We start from the raw sequence: 19,999 nt of genomic DNA, 5'->3' as shown, positions 1-19,999 counted from the left end.
GAGCCATCCAGGAGCTCAGCGGCAGCTCAGCTCAGCTCAAGGTGCCGTGTTCAATCTTAGTTGCAAGGGGCGCTGCCCACCATCCCTTGTGAGAGTCGAGGAATTGAATTGGCAGCCTTGAACTCACTGTTTTTTCAAGCTAATTTTCAAATACACATTTCTGTTGCAAATCTTCGACATTATTATAGTTGGAGTGAGGTCCACTTTAGATCAGTTAACCAGTTTCTGGAACTGGAAGTTCAGTGCTCTTAACCTTTAGTAAGCATTAAAATCCTTTCCTTCTTCCCTAGAATAACCATTATTGAGAATTTGACCAAAATAAGAATCTGACATGTGTAAAATCAGTGTGTTCATGCTTTTACTACAAATATGAATCCGTAAACAGCATATTGTTTCATGTATGGATATATATTTATATATATATTTGTATATATTTATAACTGTATGTTATATATAATATAATGTAACATATATTATGTATATAATATATGTAAATATATATTATAATTCTATATTATATATAATACTATATATATATAAATATATTTATATTTTAGTAGATCCATGACATCACGCTATATATGTTTTGCAGTTTGGTTTTATTACTCCACATTAATTATTTGAGAACTTTTTCTTGCTGATACATTAATAGTTCTGATTTCTCCGTGGAAGATGCCAAAGTGCTTTTTCTCCACACCTTCGCCAACACCTTTATTCCTTGATCACTAGTTAAGTAGACCATCTTTTAACGTGTTCATTAGCACTTTGTATTTCCTACATTCGGGGTTTTTTTGTTTGTTTTCTGAGATACCAGTAAGAATTAACATTGAATTTAGAATGCAGTTCAGAATTTGAGGATAGAATTATATTCTGTGTTTCTCTGACGAATATAGAAGAGTTTACAATTCTACAAGAAATCAAATGTTAAATTCTGATTTGTGAGTTTGTGTATTTCATAAAACATGTTCTTTTTGGTTTTTAAAGCAGAGAAACAGATTTTTTAAAAAAATCTTTCTTTTTGTTTCATAGAGAAAAGAGCAGAGATCGTGAAAGGGAACGAGAGCGGGAAAGAGAGCGAGAGAGAGAACGGGAACGAGAAAGAGAACGTGAGAGAGAGAGAGAGCGAGAAAGGGAACGGGAGCGTGAAAGAGAGAAAGACAAGAAGAGAGACCGAGAAGAGGATGAAGAAGATGCATACGAACGAAGGAAACTTGAAAGAAAACTCCGAGAAAAAGAAGCTGCTTATCAAGAGGTAAATGGTGAAAATGCTTTTGTTCTTAAAGCTTGGTACTTAGCAGCTTAGTGAAAATTTTAGAACCCTTTGTATACATTTTTTTTTTTAATTTATTGGGGTGACAATTGTTAGTAAAATTACATAGACTTCAGTGTACAATTCTGTATTACATCATCTGTAAATCCCGTTGTGTGTTCACCACCCAGAGTCAGTTCTCTTTCCATCACCATATATTTGTGTATACATTTTTAAAGCTTTGACAATTTCTTTTTTAGCGCCTTAAAAATTGGGAAATCAGAGAACGGAAGAAAACCCGAGAGTATGAGAAAGAGGCTGAAAGAGAAGAAGAAAGAAGAAGAGAAATGGTAAGATTCTAGGTTAAGAATAAGTGATTTCCAAATAAAAATCAGATAAAATCTTTACTGTTAACTAGAAGTAACTTTATAATTAAAATGTACAAGCTCCCATTATAATTTTATATATTTCACGTAATCTTGAGACACTTGCAGTACACCAAAATCTTTTTTCTTCTGTTTTTCACATTTTTGCTGTCTCAAAGAAAATTACCTTTTTGCATACTATCAAAGTAAGTCTGTCGTAGAATAACGTATAAAATTAGAATTCATAGAACATTCTTTGATTAAGAATCTGCAACATTTTTGTATTTGAAGTGGCTTTGATATTGTTCTTGTTCTGTATTGGTGTAGTATAGGTATTTGGATGGAGGAAATAGTGTCGTAGAACTCTGTTTTTATAAATCAAAATTATTCTTTATATAATATTTATGGATTATAGTTTTTATTTCAGTTACAAGTTACTCTTTTGACTACATGATAATCATAAAAATACATTTTTTTTACATTTACATTGTTTGATAAATTATAACAGTGAAGCAATTGGTATAGGTTGTTACTAAGTAAAATGACAAAAAGTATATTTTATTATAGCACTTGCTTCAGTAGTATGTTCCATGTGTTCTGTCTTTGCCAGAATTTCATGAAAGTTTCTTTATCTCCAGTTTGGAGATTATTCTTCCAAAAACTTCAATGAAGTTAGGAATCTTCTTCAAATAGCTTTTGAACATGAGACATAGAGAGAATTTTTGTAAGTAACCAAAAGGGTGCATGCACCAACCAGATAGATAGTACGGGTTTTCTGGATAGTACATCCTTTAACGTCATAAAATTTAAAATAATTTTTATTCCCCTGGGTTATAGCTCTTATTCTAGAATTCTTTTTCATCCCTAGATTAGAAAAGAGGAGAGAATAATATAGAAAGAGACATAGTTAATTATTGGAAGAAATGTTTGCTGTCAACAACATTGTGGAATAGATTTGAAGTGATTTTGCTTTCTACAAACAAATCTGAAACCTGTCTTTCTAGAGAAAAATTTGCTATTAGTTTTTGTTTGGGGACTTCAAAAAAATCCAGTTACAAAAGCAGTTACAGTGGTACCTCGGTTTTCAAACGTCTCCGTTGACAAACATTTTGGTTTACGAATGCCATAAATTTTATGGATCTATGGTATTGTTAGATAGTAAAATTCATGCTAAATTTGCAGTTGTAGGGGTTGATTTTAAAGGTCTGGAACTGATTCATCCATTTTGCATTACTTTCTATGGGGAAATTGTGCCTTGGTTTTCGAACGTTTCGGAACTCGAATGGTCTTCCGGAACGGATTATGTTTGAAAACTGAGGTACCACTGTACTTGCTCATTATATAAATGTTCAAGTAACAGAAGTATCTGATGTAAAAAATAGAAGTTTCTACTCTTCAAGAGTGGTAACTTAGGTATATTTTAGTGTTTACCTATGGGCCCTCCTGTGTTTTATTTAGATATTTATGAGTATCGTTGTACTTTCATTCATTTGACAAATTTTAAATATACATTATATCTCAGCCTTGTGCTAAGTACTATGCTACAAGAATAATTAATGTGTCTAACTTTGAAACAAGTGGAAAAGTATTGTCAGATATGTTGCTTACTGTAGCATGTGTTAGAGTTTAAGGTATAATGAAGGTGTGTTCACAGAGGAAGAATGACTAATTCTGTTTGGGGGGAGGAGTTGGTCATGCATAGATGATTAGATCCGGGTAGTCTTTACAGAGGTAACATTTGAACTGGATGAAGTGTTTTACAATTTCACTATAATCAGAAGCCTACCATTATCTACTTTATATATAGATATAATAGTTGTCGGTGTAATACATATAGATTTCATATTTAGTTTTATGTTATACACTCATACATATATAATTGTAAGTTACAAATGCTATTAAATATAATATTTGTTGTATTTGAAATTCCAAAAGGAGGAGTAAGAGGTTCATGTATTTTCATGGTTTGTGTACTTAAAGTGAGGTAGACATTACCTTTAGATTGCCTTATGAATGTGATTTAAATTTTCAGTCCTGCATTTCATAAAAACTGGTTCTTGTAGCATCGTCTACCTACAAATGAAATGTAAAATATTTTTGTTCAGTTAACAGATTCAATAAGATAACTTTCAGTTTTGTTTCTTGGTTTGCTCAGATTTCATTAGAAAATAATTACTGCACTTTGAAGATTATATTCAGAGAGGAAATTTATTGTACGACACTATATATGGTTTTTATTTCATAGATAAGTCCTAAATCTGACTTGTTTTATGAATAAAAAAGAAAAATCTATTATTCACATTTAATATATGAAGTATGTGAGAATTATAAAGCACAAGTGGTATGGATAAGAAAAATCTATTCCCAAGGAAGGGGGAGGAGGTAATCTAAATCTGAGTGATTTTTATGTTAATTTTAACACACTTTTTCCTTCATTTCCTCAAAGGCAAAAGAAGCTAAACGACTAAAAGAATTCTTAGAAGATTATGATGATGATAGAGATGACCCCAAATATTACAGGTAAAGAAGCCTTGCTTTATGAACTCAACTTTTCAGCTTTTTGTTAGCTTCATTTTCCCTTGTCTTCTAGAGAGTGTAGTTTACTCAGTGGAATAAGGAAAAACCTTCACATTCCATCTTGTAATCACTCCCATAGTTGATATGCTGTTTTGGGGAGGAAGGAAGGGCACTGAGGGGAAGAGCTGTTAGAATAGGATCAGTAATTCTATGCATCTTTTTGGGATGCAAGTCTATAACAGTATTATAACAAATTAATATTTCTTTGTTTTTTAAAGAGGTCCAATTTTATAGCAAGTTTTAACTAATCTGTATAACTATAACTAAGATGGTCTAGAAATTTTTGTCTTCAAGGATTTCAAGAGTGTCAAATAGCAATCTGAACATCCCTTCTATCCTCCTCCCCTGCGCAATTGATATATTATTGTGAAGTGAGAGATGTGAAGCCTGGCTTCAGCCTCATCTCTTTGTTCTCATGGCATTTCTAAGAAACTACTTGTGTTCTAGCATTTACGGCACTGTGGTAAAATTGTTTGCTTTGTTCTGCCCCCTTTACTCCAAACTGGAATATCACTGAGGATATGGGCTCTATTTTGATTTTTGTTTTAAATCTCTCGTGCCTGACGTGATCCAGACATGTAGTAAAGGCATTTACTATATAATTAAATTTAATACACTGCAGCCAAAACAATAAAAACATTAGAATTAGCAACTTAAATTGAAAGAATACCAAGGATTTGACCTGGTAGAAGATGGAAAACATTAGGTAAAATTATTGAATCCTAAAATAGTAGTACATAATTTCAATATTCTGAGATATAATAAATGCTAGATAGACTCTGCTTTCTAATAATTCTACACTATTTCTTTCTGAGATTTTTTTTCCCATGAGGGAAACAGTTGATTTTAATTGAAGTTTTAGAGCTGTTCTTAGTGTTACTGTTACTTCATGTGTTAATTTCACAACTCAGCATCCTATTCCATAGGGGTTTTCCTATGCAATAGGCACAGAATGAGAACTTTCTTCTCTGAAAGCTAATTTTTTACTTGTTTTAGACACTTATTTAGAATGACTTACCAGTGAAGCATGGTGATAAATGACTAGACAATGCTCATTTATTAAGCAGTAACATATAAAAGAGCATATGGGTGTTCTGTTTTGGTGTTCTTCAGATCCACAACATTTAAGAGTCTTTAACAGATTGAAAAAATACGCATGCAGCTTTTAGTATTGAAAAAAAATGGTTTTGGAGACATGTAATATTTGCGATCTGAGTATTAAGTAAGGCCTATTACTTTCTTTTGCAGAGGAAGTGCTCTTCAGAAAAGGTTGCGTGATAGGGAAAAGGAAATGGAAGCAGATGAACGAGATAGGAAAAGAGAGAAGGAAGAGCTAGAGGAAATTAGGCAGCGCCTTCTGGCAGAAGGGCACCCGGATCCAGATGCAGAGCTCCAGAGGGTGAGTTACTATCACATTCATAACTATATATATATATATATATATATATATATATATATTTTTTTTTTTTTTAATTTTATCGGGGCATATTGGGGAACAGTGTGTTTCTCCAGGGCAGCTCAGCTCCAAGTCCAGTCAACGTTTTCAATCTTTAGTTGCAGGGGGCGCAGCCCACCATCCCATGCGGGAATTGAACCGGCAACCTTGGTGTTGAGAGCTAGCGCTCTAACCAACGATCCGTCCTGCCGCCCCATATTTTTTTAAGATTATCCATCTTAAGGCAACTATGATGTGATTAGTTTATAAGAGAAATGCACTTTTATGTTCCATGAATCTTGCTATTTTGGGGGAGGTTGTTAGTATTTTATTTTTTTATTTTATTACACAAACCATCAGTATGAGTTGATTTATAATTAATTATTCCAAACATCTTCCGGGTGTCTTACTCCTTTATTTCTGTGAGGTATTACTTAAGTTAAATGGATGTCTTTTAATGAAACTTTGCTAGAAACCGTTCTATAATGTGCTTTTGTAGTTTGAGTTCCTCTCTCATTACCACCCTAAGTATTTTGTTTCCAAAATAAAGTTTTCATGAACATCTTTTCATTTAAAAACTGAAAAGACCATGCCATAGGACATGGCATACTTCATTCTTGCTTTTAGGAATAGAGTGTGTCATTTCTTAAAAGTTTTTACTTCTTAATATGTCATGAACCTAATAATACTATAAATTCTTCATATCAACTTTTAAAATCAGTTATATGCTATTTGTTAACAGAAACCATGTCTTCTTAATGTCCCTTTTATCTTTCAAAATGAAATAGTGTTTTCTGTTGGTAAAATAAGTACTTACATGAGAACTGTATTTTGCCGTGTATAATGCACTCGCTTGTATAATATGCACCCACGTTTTTGGCCCAAACTTTCAGGGAAAATATTCTTTCATTTTAGTTTTTTAACTCAAGTTTTTGTTTGTTTACATTTAGGTACTTGTTTTTTGCATTATAGAGGAATTTTAGCAGATTTTAACATATGGTGCAAAGAAATTTTATGTAACAAACAATTACAAAACACAAGAAAAGATACAAGGTACAAGAAATTTTATGTACCAGTAACAAATTTACGCATCTTAGAAGGCTAAGAACTCTTTGTCATAGCGAGTTCGTCATAAATTCAACAAAACCAATTATCGTATTCCAGGGTATTATTTTGCGTACGGATATTGTTACTGATTTCTAGAGTTACACTTTTAACTCATAATCATAAATAAAAGAATTAAAAACATTTACGTAGATATGGAATTAGTACTAGCCATGTATAATGCGCATCCTTATTTTTCCCTCACAAATTTGGGCCAAAAAGTGCACATTATATACAGCAAAATACAGTAAATAGAAAGTTCAGACAACATAGAACACAATAATGAGATTAAAAACCATCTGATTTCTATCAGCTATTTGTAGTCATAAATGTATGGTTATTTTTTTAAATGTCACAACACAGGTATACATACACCCTTCCTCACACATAAATTTTATAAATGGGATCATAATTTACATACTGTTTTCTGACGTTCTTAAATCGGGTATAATTTTCCACCCAGAATTCCCTTATGTCTTTTTGCATGCTTTCATTATCATGGCTTATTGTCAGTCTTATTTTAAATTCTTATTATTGTAACATTTAGGTTGGGGATGTTTTTATTTTTTAATTCTCTACCAGCGGGTTTGACTGCTTTACAGGTTGTTTAATGTTCATTATACTTCCTTTGTGAGTTGATAGTTAGATGGTGTTATGTGATGTCATGCCCAAATTTTGAATTTTTATATAGTTTAGCATATATGTTTTTATTTTTGTTTCTTTAATCTTTGTTTCATGCTCAGAAAAATGATTGTTCTTTGCATCTAAGTTTTTATAATGCTCTTAGGATTTTTTTTTTTTTTTTTTTTTTTTACCATCTTTCATCATTTCAGGGGGAGAGTTCATTTTGTTATAGGCGTTTGATTCCTAAAGTCCCTCTTCCCCTCATTTCTTCTTTTGTTTGTGAATACAACAGTGACTGCCACCCTCAGCCGTTAGTTACTTAGAAAGACCAAATGATTGTGTATGACCAAGCTGAGGATTTTAGTTGCCTCTTATGTATTGTCTACACTGTTCTAAAACAAAACCGGTTATAATTTCTGTAATAGAAATAGAAAGACATTTTCATTTTTAATTAGCCATCCATTCTGTAGTTACCTTTGTTAATTTGAAGAATTTATACAAACCACTCAACACTGGTAATATATGTAAAATATTAAACATTTTGCAGAATACCTAATTATACTTTACAGATGTACTCAGCTTTCTGATTATAGAAGCAGGCAGTGTTCATTATTCCTCAAAAAAGAAAAATAAAGGTTTTATAAAAGGTAATGTAAAACAAAAAGCCAGTTAAATTGAGTATAGTAGTTGTCTGAGTTAATCAGATTATTTTTGCTTTTAGATGGAACAAGAGGCTGAGAGGCGCAGACAACCACAAATAAAGCAAGAACCAGAATCAGAGGAAGAGGAAGAAGAAAAACAAGAAAAAGAAGAAAAACGAGAGGAACCCATGGAAGAGGAAGAAGAGCCGGAGCAGAAGCCCTGTCTCAAACCAACTTTGAGACCCATCAGTTCTGCCCCGTCTGTTTCCTCTGCCAGTGGCAATGCAACCCCCAACACTCCTGGGGATGAGTCTCCCTGTGGTATTATCATTCCTCATGAAAATTCGCCAGATCAGCAACAACCTGAGGAGCATAGGCCAAAAATAGGACTAAGTCTTAAACTGGGTATGTTAGCATTTCCTTCCTTTTTTCTTTCCTTTATTTTTCCCCTTGCAAATACCTAAATTTTGCCTTAAGGAAAAAAATAAGTATGTGCTGCTTGGTAGGTAGATAGAAAACTATTCAGAAATGCCTTTCTAGCTCACTATTGTTTTCATAGTTCTACTAGTGCTCCCATATCTGCAGCTGCCTCGAGTTCTGAGAAGAAGTGAAAAGTTAAATTTTCTAGCACTTGTGAGTAGTGAGTTATTTTTTAAAGTTGGGATCTTCCTCTAAGATTTGTGGAAGTATTTTTTGCACTGCTTTTGAGGGATGGTGGATTGTAAAATATAGCATTTGAAAATTAAGTTGTCATTGCTAATACAGTGCTTTTACTATAGGTGCTTCCAATAGTCCTGGTCAACCTAATTCTGTGAAGAGAAAGAAACTCCCTGTAGATAGTGTCTTTAACAAATTTGACGACGAAGACAGTGATGATGTACCCCGAAAAAGAAAACTGGTTCCCCTGGATTATGGTGAAGATGATAAAAATGCTGCCAAAGGCACTGTAAACACTGAAGAAAAGCGCAAACATATTAAGAGTCTCATTGAGAAAATCCCTACAGCCAAACCTGAGCTCTTTGCTTATCCCCTGGATTGGTCTATTGTGGATTCTGTGAGTAGCACATTATATTTCATTATTTTAATTGGAAGTGGTTTTGAATATAGCATACAAACTCAGTGGATTCTATTAAGGACAAGTGTGGATGATAATCTGAAATCTTGACGTGGCCCTGAATTTAGATCATTGGGGAAATTCTTGGTGGTACTTGAAATCTTCAAAAATTAGAAGTAATTATATCTTGATACATACCTGTCTTAGTTAAGCTTGTGAATGAGTATACTATATTTAATCTTACAAAAAGTCACAAGGTTATAGACTTTTTAGTAAATGTAATAAAGATCTCTTTAATTTAGTAACCATACTTTATTTTGTAGATACTGATGGAACGACGAATTAGACCGTGGATTAATAAGAAAATTATAGAATACATAGGTGAAGAAGAAGCTACATTAGTTGATTTTGTTTGTTCTAAGGTTAGTTTTTTTCTTTCTTTATCCCCAATATTTATTTTATACTTTAAATCCCTCCACCCTATTTCAGACCCCCACACCATGTGCTTTCATTTCAGAGGGTCAAAGAGAACAGAATTGCTGGCAGCTGCCGGTTTTGCTATTTCCCTGCCCCTAAGAATGCCTTGCTACCCCCTTCTCGTCTTAATGGTTATAATGCTGCTAACGTACAGTTCAGGAGGTTTTGTGGAAACAGCCAATATCTTGTCTCTTAAATTCCTTTGTCAGCCATCCATCCTTTGGAAGAGGAACAAAATAGTTTTTTTTTAAAGCATAATAATAGTACTACTATGTACCAGACTTTGTTCTTGGCAGGTACTGTGTTAAGCATTTTATAGAACCTTCTTTAAACCTCCCAACAACCTTAGAAAGTGTAAGTTACTAATATTATCTTCCTTTTAAACATAAAGAAATTGAGGCTTAGGGGAGAGAGTGTCTTAAGCATGGTTACATAATAAGTAGCAGAGCCAAGCCTATAACACTAGAGGTCTTAACCACCAGCGTATACCGCATCCTTCCATTGTCTCCTGAAGACAAAGTCTTACCTTTAATAAGACAGTTATAATTGAAGCACCATATTTCTGTCAAGGAATAACTAAGTGCATTTTAAGGAAATGATATTTTTCCTCCAGTACTATTAACATTAGGAATAGCAGATTTAGGCTGCCCTTTCCACTTATAATTATTGTAGCATTAAAATGTGTAAGTAAGTCTGGATATGAATTAGAAGACAGAAGGTGACTAATATCCTGGGTTATGGTGTCAAATTTCCATTGAAAAGAGTATTGGGGAATTAAGAAATTTATAGAACAATTCTTCGGCCATAAGAAGGATGCCTTAAAATTTCTTGACTATATTGCTAATTTTTGTTTGTTTTCAAAATGACAGTTATTTGTTTTTTTAGGTTATGGCTCATAGTTCACCTCAGAGCATTTTAGATGATGTTGCCATGGTAAGTTAGAAATTCATTGTTATTAATATTTTAATTAATATCTATGTCAACAAACTAACTTCTAAATTATTGATTTTTCTACCTATGTTGGTTCCAGAATCTTTCTTTCTATAGGCCTTAGTTAAAAATTGAATATGCATTAAAAGAGGATAAAGGCACGCACAGCAAGATATCATTAGACAACACTAAAGTTAGGGATTTCTTTTTTACCAGTCACTACCCTCCCCTACCTTTTTTTTTTTTTTTTTTTTTTTTTTTTTTTTAAGATTTTATTGGGGAACAGTGTGTACTTCCAGGACTTTTTTTTTCCAAGTCAAGTTGTTGTCCTTTCAGTCTTAGTTGTGGAAGGCGCAGCTCAGCTCCAGGTCCAGTTGCCATTGCTAGTTGCAGGGGGCGCAGCCCACCATCCCTTGCGGGAGTCGAACCGGCAACCTTGTGGTTGAGAGGATGCACTCCAACCAACTGAGCCATCCGGGAGCTCAGCGGCAGCTCAGTGGCAGCTCAGCCAAGGTGCCGTGTTCAATCTTAGTTGCAGGGGGCGCTGCCCACCATCCCTTGAGGGAGTCGAGGAATCAAACTGGCAACCTTGTGGTTGAAAGCCCACTGGCCCATGTGGGAATCGAACCGGCAGCCTTTGGAGTTAGGAGCACGGAGCTCCAACTAACTGCCTGAGCCACCGGGCCGGCCCCAACCCTCCGCTACCTTTTGTGTTTGTGTGTATAAATGTAAATCCTGGCTCTAGTAATATATTTAGAGAACATTTATTAACTGCTCACTGAGTAGAGCAATGTGTTCGAAGCATAAAAAGGAGGAGCATCTGCCCTTGAACTATCGGGGAGACAGGTATATTGATATTGATACGCTAATATACTTGCTATAATGGGGCTATGTAATAAAGATAAGGGAGCAGAGGATTTAGAGTATCTGATGTTGAAAACAGTTAGGGAAAGCATTAGGAATTACCATCTAAACAGACTTGGAGATGGTATAACTGTTTTGTCACTTGGACAGATGTCTTTTGGGTCAGCAGTGGTTAAACATCAAATTCCCAGTTGCATTGAATTTTGGGTATTAGAGTCAGTGGTTGCCCTTATCTAATATTTTGATTTTGTGAGAAAAGGAAGGAGGAAGAGAATTGATGGTAAAGGTGAGAAAGTGATTGAATGGACTGAACTGCAAGTTAGGAAGAGAAAGAAATATCTGAATGTAGCTGGTGGTTTGAATGAGTCAGGGACTGCTGGATCCAGTGAAGTTGTGGGAGGGGTGCTGGAATGACATAACTGGAAAGAGAAATTAGTCAGAAAGTAGAATTTTTAAGAATATAAGTGGTGGATCAGTCCAGATGATAGCACAGTGCAAAATAAGGTCAGGTGAAAGTTTCTGGGGCAGAGCTGATGTCATTGTTTAGAATGACTTGAACGAACTTTAAGCCTGGGTCATGCACATAGAAATTGAAATTACTGATGTTGGGATAGATTGGAGAGAAATACTGGAACCAGCTGCCAGACTGCTCCTTTAATGTAGATGAAAAACTAGGCATTTGCTGGACAGCTGCTGTTGGAGTAAAAGGGCAGTGTAGTGCAATCTCATGTGGAGATATTATTTACAGTGGTGTAAATAGCGAAGATACAGCAGCTTCCCCTCTCCTGTGGAGACTAAGGTTTTGAAAGTGAGGAACTTCCTGAGAAGGCTCTTGGAATGTCAGGGTCTTTAGGGGACATACCAGGTTTTCATTTAAGGTAAGAAGATGAAAACACTAATGAAAGAAGTTTAGGGTGGTTAGTATAAAGTGGAATAGGGGTCCAAAGGACAAAGCAGGAAGGCAGCATTGGAGCAAGTGAGGGAGGGAGAGGAAACATCAAGCATTATAGAAGATGACAGGTGCTGGGGGAACTTGCATTTCAAGCTGCAAAGTTGTCAGGGAGGGGCATAATGGGGTATTTAACCAAAAGGAACTTTGAGGTTGAGATATTTTGTGTCCATGCACTAAATGATGATATCTAAAGCCCCAAAACATCTTTTCTGCTGCCCAGCCAGCCGGATTCAGCTAGTTTAGATTTCCTAATAAAACATTTGTGAAAAATGTGTTGGCTCCACAATGCTGAGCCTCATATAGAAGAAGAAATGTGAACAGATCCCAGTTTTGGAGGAATAGAATCTGAATGTCCCTGACCTTCCAGCGTCTTTAAGGTTATCCTTCGGGTTGAGAGAGGGTTTCACAGTTAGGCCTGAGTTAAGGAATTTTTTTTCCAAATCACTGTTCTAGGTTTTGATCTTGGCAAAGTTGTAATCACTGTCAGTGAAGATGTCATGTGTCAGTGTTAATCCATTTTGGTCGGTTCAATACTTAATCACTTAACATAATTTTGATTATTTTTTGTCTCACTGTTGATCAGAGTGGGAGGAAACCAATTGAGCTACTGTTGTCAACTAGTTCTGCTGAAAGCTCATGGAGCCTGTAAACATCTCTTGTATAAATGAGATTGAATTTTTAGCTCAAGTAGTATTTTGCTCTTATTAAAATCTGACTTTTTCAAATTGTACCTTTCCTTATTTTACATAAATTAATGAACTTTGGTTGCATTTTGTGCCTTATCTATATTTCCAAGTTGTGATTTTCATATTAATTGAACTACTGGTCAAGTCTGGTTCAGAAGTCTGATGAAAAGTTCTTTAATTATTTGTTATTGAGAATTTTGGGAAATTTTTAAAAAATTCTAAATTTCTGGCTCCTCTTAGGTACTTAACTGATCACTTATTAGGCATTTTTCAAAGCACTTTGTACACAATAACTTTTTACATTATGGACCAGTATGATGTATTTACTATTTCCTTCATCTTTCAGATGAAAGAACTGAGGTTTATTGTGGTTAAGTAACCCAACCTAGGACACTTAACTAGTAAGAGGTAGAAGTGGGATTTGAACCTAGGTAGTCTGGCCTAGAGATTGGTTTGCTTAACTCCTAACCTAAAGTGGCAACATTAGGCCACAAATCATCATGTCACTGATAAACCTGAATCTCTGTCATTGCTTTACTGCCTCCTATAGAAGGAAGCATGATTATTCATTTTAGGTCACTTGTAGCCCTAGTGTGAAGGCCGATAATGTGTGTGGGATGAGGGCAGTAGTGGCAAGGACATGATGCATCTAACTCATGAGTAGATAGGAAGATTATTTACTTGCCAAGAGGAAAAGACCCTTTATTTATTCGTTCAATGGTCTGTGTCCCTTGTGATGATGATGGTGTTCCCTTACTCTGTTTACTGGATCCAAGATACTGTGTTAAATGCTTTACATACTTTCTCATTTAATATTTAATTCAATGTCACATCCATAAGGGACTCCATAAATATTTAGATTGTAAGGTTTTTGGAAGTAAATGAGATACTCTGTATTAAAGTTATTATGCAGTTGTACAACTATTTCTGCCTAAATGCTATGTTCTTTGTAACAAACATTTGCTTTCCTTAGGAAAATAGTTTTTCAAGATATGTATAAATGTAGTATTTGTGAAGTTAAAAGTTAGAATAAAAGTTGGATCAAAAAAGTACGGTGGTGACAGTATCCAGCAAGCCATTGAATTTTGCTGAATGCTTTTTTTTGATAATTTACATGTACTACTTAAGACATTTCTCACACTGGACAGATTTTTTTCGTCATTTTATCGAAAGTAAATGCTTGTCAGTAGATGAAAGCCTTTTTTAATACCAGTCACTATTGTTGGGAGATGCTGATGATTGCTTATCTTGCATGTGTTACTGTTTTTTCTTTTTCTCTTCTAGGTACTTGATGAAGAAGCAGAAGTTTTTATAGTCAAAATGTGGAGGTTATTGATATATGAAACAGAAGCCAAGAAAATAGGTCTTGTGAAGTAAAACTCTCTTTACACTTAGAGTTACATTTCAGATATCTTCTTTCCCATCCTTCAAAGGACTCTGAATTTTTCTTTGTCTTCAAAGACATTTGTGAGATCTGTAATTTTTTTTTTAAATGTAGAAAATGTGAATTTTTTTTGTCCTCCAATTTGTTGATGCCCTGTGTACTCCCTTGGTTGTAAAGACATCTGAATCCTACCTTGGTTCTCTTTATACTCACCAGGTACAAATTACTGGTATGTTTTATAAGCCGCAGCTACTGTACACAGCCTATCTGATATAATCTTGTTCTGCTGATTTGTTCCTTGTAAATATTAAAATGACTCCCCAATTCTTTTGCAGAATTGCACTTAATATTGAACTGTACTGTATAGGAACCAACATGAACAATTTTAATTGAAAGAATACCAGTCCTTCCCTTCTTGATCAGAATTGGCAAGCTCTCATGAAGGCATGAAATTTAAAATTAAGAGTGCAAAAATTAGCAGACCATCCATTCCTACTGTATCTCTGTATGAGTGTGTTTGTGTGAATGTACATATAAAAAGTCTTAACTTTTCCCTGATTGGCTTTGGAAGGCTCCCTTAAACATTTCTAACTGAAGCATAGAATCGTAAAGGAAACGTCGTATTGTGCCAACCCTAATGTCTGGGTTAATTAGGTTATTAGTCTCCCAGAGCATGGTATTCTCTTATGGCAAGCAACAGTCTGTTGAACAGAATGGGGTTCTGTTGATAGCTAGCTGCTTCAGCCTCTCTTTTAAGGGATTGTGGATCACTGGTTCCCCACCCCCAATTTCATTGTTCAGAAATGAGGTGGATCCTTAGATTCTGGGTTCTGGGGAACTTTATTTAATGGATTTTTGCACTAATTGGTCCTTAGCTTAATTTTGGTGTACCCCTTTGTTTAAAAAAAAATTTGAAAAGCATAAATGAAAAAAGCTTTTTAAAAAGGAGATAAAATTAGGCAATTTTACAGACTAGGGAAGTATGAGAAAATACAATAGGAATTTAGCGTGGCATTTTACAAAATTGACATCTCATTTCTAAGGTAAATCATTTACCACTAATTTTTTTTTGTAAAGGGTTTATAGCTCGTGTGTGTGTACACACACACACACACCTAGTTTACCTCTGTCACCAACGTTTAAAAATACACTGATGGTGTTAGAGACGTACATGGGGCTTTCTTTATTGTAGATCAGAACTTCACTAGAGAGCAAAATTACCTGAAAATGTAACCATTTTTAAAACAGTTCTTAACACAAAGTAGGTGCGGCAATTTCCCATGTCTGAATATTTATTTAAAAGAAAGATAAAGATGGGGAGGGGTGTTAAAAAAGCATAACTGAGCTTGAGTTACTAGATTTTTTTTACATCTTATCCTCATAAGATGAAATTGAAAACACTGTTCTTTACATTGGACCATGACATGGTTCCATTATGTATATATTTCAAATATTAAAAATGTATATATTTGATCTTGGGGACTCATTCTTTCAGAGTCTTATTAAATAAATGGCATCATGCTGTAATTGTGCAGTACATACTAGAAACTGAACTTGAAAATATGGGTTGAATTTTTATGAGTATTAGTAACTGAAGGCCAAAGAGGCCATTTACCTTATTTGGGATGACTCTGTATGTCTATGGAGATATCCCCTTTTAGTGTTACAGTATTTTAAATTCTGGTTTCTCAAGGGAAAATTTCAAAAACATGCTCCTTGCCATTTACAAATTCATTAGTAGCCTTTTCTCAGATTGACCCTCAGCCGAACACCTTGTTCAAGCAGTTTATTATGTATTTTCTTTTTTCACATTACTGGTTCTAAATCATATTAGGTTATTTATATTTAGCCAAAATTAGCATGAAGGTTTATTCAGGTAGATTTAATTTTTCTTGCTTCTGGTCTTTCACTATATTTATCTTAAAGGGCCTGTATCTGAAACCCTTGGGGACATATACCATGTATTGCATTACATCTCTGGTGAGATTTACTTTAGGATCCCAAGTTCATACATTAACATTTCTGCAACAGAGCAGGAATGATCACAGCCACTGGGTTAAAGACCACTACATTAATAGCTTAATGTCAATTCGGGTTAGGTTTTGCCACCACCTTAAACTTGAAGAGTTTGTTTTTCAGATTTGTGTATAAAGAATTGCACATGTATAAACTGGTATAATCTAGTGTTTGGGAGAATACACATAAGAAAATTTCTACTAAATTGCATGTACTTTCTGGGTTATCTTTACGATTCCCAGGTTTCAGTTTGGAAACCTTTAGTTAATCCATATTGCCCATTCAGGTTGTTATAAAATTTATATGACAGTTTGGCAGTTAGAAAACCAATATGCTTTTTCCTCATTTGACCCTAAAATTAATTTTAAATGTGTACATCTGTTTACAGGAGGAAAGATAAGTTATTTGAAATAGTTTTTTGTTTTGTTTTTAATGAAACTTTAACGTGCACCTGAATCACCTAATAGACTCTTATTAAAATGCAGGCTCAGATTGAGTAGGGTTAGGGCAGGGCCTGATGTTGACGACGATGCCAACGCTAACTGATCTAAGGACTACACTTCAATTAGCAGTTTAAGGTATCTACTTAGTTCTAGTATTTTATCCAAACAGACTACATAAATGCAGCTTAATTTTCTTTTTAAGTAGATTTTAAAGAAAAAAACATGCTTGAGGCAAACAGATACTTATTTTGTATGTTCATGAATATAATCTTCCAAAAATGATGCTTGAGAACAACTCTTAATATTACAGGCTTTATTCCTAGTCAGTCCCAGAACATTATCTCCTTACAGAACTGTATGTTGTTACTTTGAATCTTATCACATAGCGTTTCTTGATAAACTTATGTAATAGTAGAGGCTAACGCTTATTTTGTGGAGAGTGCTGTTTCAGGTACTCAGCAGGCACGAATACTATATATGGTGGACAAATTGAGAAAACTGAGCTTGAGAGTCAAATTGGACTAAACACTGTTACCATTTTTTTCTCCTTTCATATGAAGTAAAAAAAAATTTTTATGCAAATAAATGTAAGCAGGCATGCAAATGTGTATATGAGGCTTATTTACCAGCTCTGCTCTTTTTAATAAGTTCTATGAATGTTTCCAATTGTACCCCAAAACTGTTACAAGGTTTTATGTCAAAATGCTTAGAAATTTTTCCACGTCATTTTCATCCTTCCATTAACAGTATGAAATTGAGATAGTTTTTGTTCAATAAAAGATAGTGAAATTGATTTGTGAATGCCACTGGATATAAAGGAGTATGAGAAGGATTCCCAAATAGACAGTCCTAGGTGTCAGGAAGAAAACTGGAAAATGCACATATATATTTCTATTACTATTACATTAATATTGCAGACCAAAGTGAGCTTATAATTTTTAATAAACGTAGATTTTTTGAGGTGTGGGTATGTTAAATTAAAATATTTATTTGCATTTGAATGCTTACATTTTCATCTTAATTTAATTGACAGACTTTTACCTTTCATTTTATTACTTAAATGAAGGCCAAATTAGGAATGGCAATCTAAAATGCCCAGAAAGAAAATTTCTATAAACAAAAATGAATAAAAATTCTTCACAAGCCATGTTGTTTGAATTAAATGACACTACAAGTCTGTTTACCACATATTAGTTGAATTGATGACTCGTAGATTATTGTGCACAGATTCATAGCTGACCATTAAAGTTGGGATTAGAAAAACGAGACATTCTGTGTTCTGGAAGCTTACCATTTAGGAAGATGGTTCTTAAACTTGGAGCCTAAGAATCCCAGAAAATGTTTGTTTAAAATGCAGTTTCTCAGGTTCTCCCCACCTGCCAGAAGTTTTAATTCTCTGGTTAGGGGGTGTATTTATAGTTTTAATTAGCATTTCTTGATTGTGGTGCAGCTGATTCACATTGAGAAACACTATAAATAGGTACCATAGAGAAATGGTAACCGTTAGGTTTAAGATGCCATCACTTGTAGGCCGTGAGAAGTACACGCTGGCCCCAGTTTACATAAACTTTGGTTCTCTACCCAAGAGCTGTGTCTTGGATCCCTGACAACCTCCAGACTAATCCCGGCACTCTGGGCGGGTTTCTCCAGATCCGAGGCGGTCCGAAGCGCAGGGTTTCCCCGGTAATCCGCGCATACCACCGGAAGCTCCACCCTTTTCCCCTGGGTCCCGCCCTGCCCCCTCTAGGTACCACCCCTCCCCCGGTAGATCGGCCGCCAACGACGCCAGAGCCGGAAATGACGACACCGGTGAGCCTTTGGGGCGGGGTCTGAGCTGGGCAGCTCCAGAGGCAGCGATTTCACATCGGAAACAAAACAGCTGCTACTCGCGAAGAAACCTCGGCTGCGAGCGGCCGGCGGCGGCGAGAAAGGAGTAGGTGCGTGATGGGGAGTTCGGGGAGAGGCAGGCGTCCCTCATCAGGTGTCGACACAGGCGGCCGCGAACAGGGCCCGACTCTTTGTCGCGGCCGGGGCCGCGGAGCCGGTGTCCTCGAGGATGAACGGGGCGCGGCCGGGCAGGGACAGAGGAGCCCCGTGTGGGGGACGAGAAGGGGCGGCCCGTTTTTCGAGTTCCGGGCGCGGCGCGCGGTCAGGTTGAAGAGAGACTACCCTTCGGAGCCTTGGTCCGGAAGTGCTGGTTTCCCGAAGATATCTTAGGGCGCAGGTGCCTTGGGCCGGGATTGACAGCCTTCATTGAGTGGAGCTGGAGAAAGAGGAAGCGCGTTGCGCTGAGTCTGATTGAGCAACTGGTGAAACTCCTCGCCTCATGTCCTGAGTCTGTCCTTGTCCAGGGGAAGTGAGTAGCACTCAGGGCTAAGTTCTTTATGTCTCACATTCGAGGCGGAAAACAGGGTCCGATGCTTTTGCCTTGATGGGCATTGTCACGAGGCATGTGTGTGTGATGCTTTGCATGTATCTTAGACATTTGCGTTTTCTTCCCGCCCAGATTCCTTTCAAATAAGTATCTGCTTCTCTTGTGGGAAAGTAATTTAATAATAAATTTTAAATCATTGCTTGCCTGATTTGGACAAGACTGATAAAGTATTCAAGGTTTATACTACAGGAGATAAGAATAGTGTGCAAACAACTATGTGTCATATATAATAAATATATAGCAGAGCACATTATAAAGGTCATAACATTCTCTGAAGTTTGAGGCAGGTAGAGATCATATCTGGTTAAGGGAATCTTGTTCTTTTAATTATCTTTTGCAGTGGAAAGATTTTCACCCTTGGAGTTGAAGTAGGGAGGGCATTATAATCATAGTGTGTAATACAAAGATCTTAAATGCCCTCAGGATCTTAAATGTCCAGTGATCCAGCCTCAATATTAAATAACTTATGAAGGATGATAAAATAGGAAAGTAGATTTGAGCCCGTTGCATTTGGCTAATTTTCAGTCACCTGCAATAGCCTATTTCAGTTCTCAACTCATTTGCAGAATTCAACCAACTTAAGGTCTCCCCTCTTCTTCTCCCTCCACCCCTCCCCCCTTTTAATAACAAGCCTAAAACAATGAAAAAAGAAGCCTATTGAGTGCATGGAGTCCTCTCCGCCTTGCCCATCCCTTCCCCCCAACCCCCAAAATATGATAGATGTGGCATCTAGCATCTGGTTTTCCATTCTTTTATTTCTGGTT

General features: G+C 35.7%; 2 protein-coding genes across 6 annotated transcripts in view; both read left to right on the top strand.

Moving 5' to 3' along the window:
- Positions 1-14,676, top strand: part of RBM25 (RNA binding motif protein 25) — a 50,932-nt gene extending 36,256 nt beyond the window's left edge. For all 3 annotated transcript variants that reach the window (XM_033107376.1, XM_033107375.1, XM_033107377.1), the window contains 9 exons: positions 1,030-1,252; positions 1,510-1,599; positions 4,061-4,134; positions 5,440-5,590; positions 8,076-8,400; positions 8,775-9,049; positions 9,373-9,471; positions 10,412-10,459; positions 14,243-14,676. In XM_033107376.1, the coding sequence (XP_032963267.1) occupies positions 1,030-1,252; positions 1,510-1,599; positions 4,061-4,134; positions 5,440-5,590; positions 8,076-8,400; positions 8,775-9,049; positions 9,373-9,471; positions 10,412-10,459; positions 14,243-14,335 (1,378 nt within the window). In that variant the 3' untranslated portion in view covers positions 14,336-14,676. The remainder of the gene's footprint in view (positions 1-1,029; positions 1,253-1,509; positions 1,600-4,060; positions 4,135-5,439; positions 5,591-8,075; positions 8,401-8,774; positions 9,050-9,372; positions 9,472-10,411; positions 10,460-14,242) is intronic.
- A 3,926-nt stretch (positions 14,677-18,602) lies between these two features.
- Positions 18,603-19,999, top strand: part of PSEN1 (presenilin 1) — a 62,679-nt gene continuing 61,282 nt past the window's right edge. For all 3 annotated transcript variants that reach the window (XM_033107685.1, XM_033107683.1, XM_033107684.1), the window contains exon 1: positions 18,603-18,738. The gene's annotated coding sequence lies outside the window, so the exon portion shown is untranslated. The remainder of the gene's footprint in view (positions 18,739-19,999) is intronic.

This window comes from Rhinolophus ferrumequinum, chromosome 6 (assembly GCF_004115265.2).
Source record: "Rhinolophus ferrumequinum isolate MPI-CBG mRhiFer1 chromosome 6, mRhiFer1_v1.p, whole genome shotgun sequence".
Taxonomy (NCBI): Eukaryota; Metazoa; Chordata; class Mammalia; order Chiroptera; family Rhinolophidae; genus Rhinolophus; species Rhinolophus ferrumequinum.
This window is presented reverse-complemented; position numbering and strand designations above follow the sequence as displayed.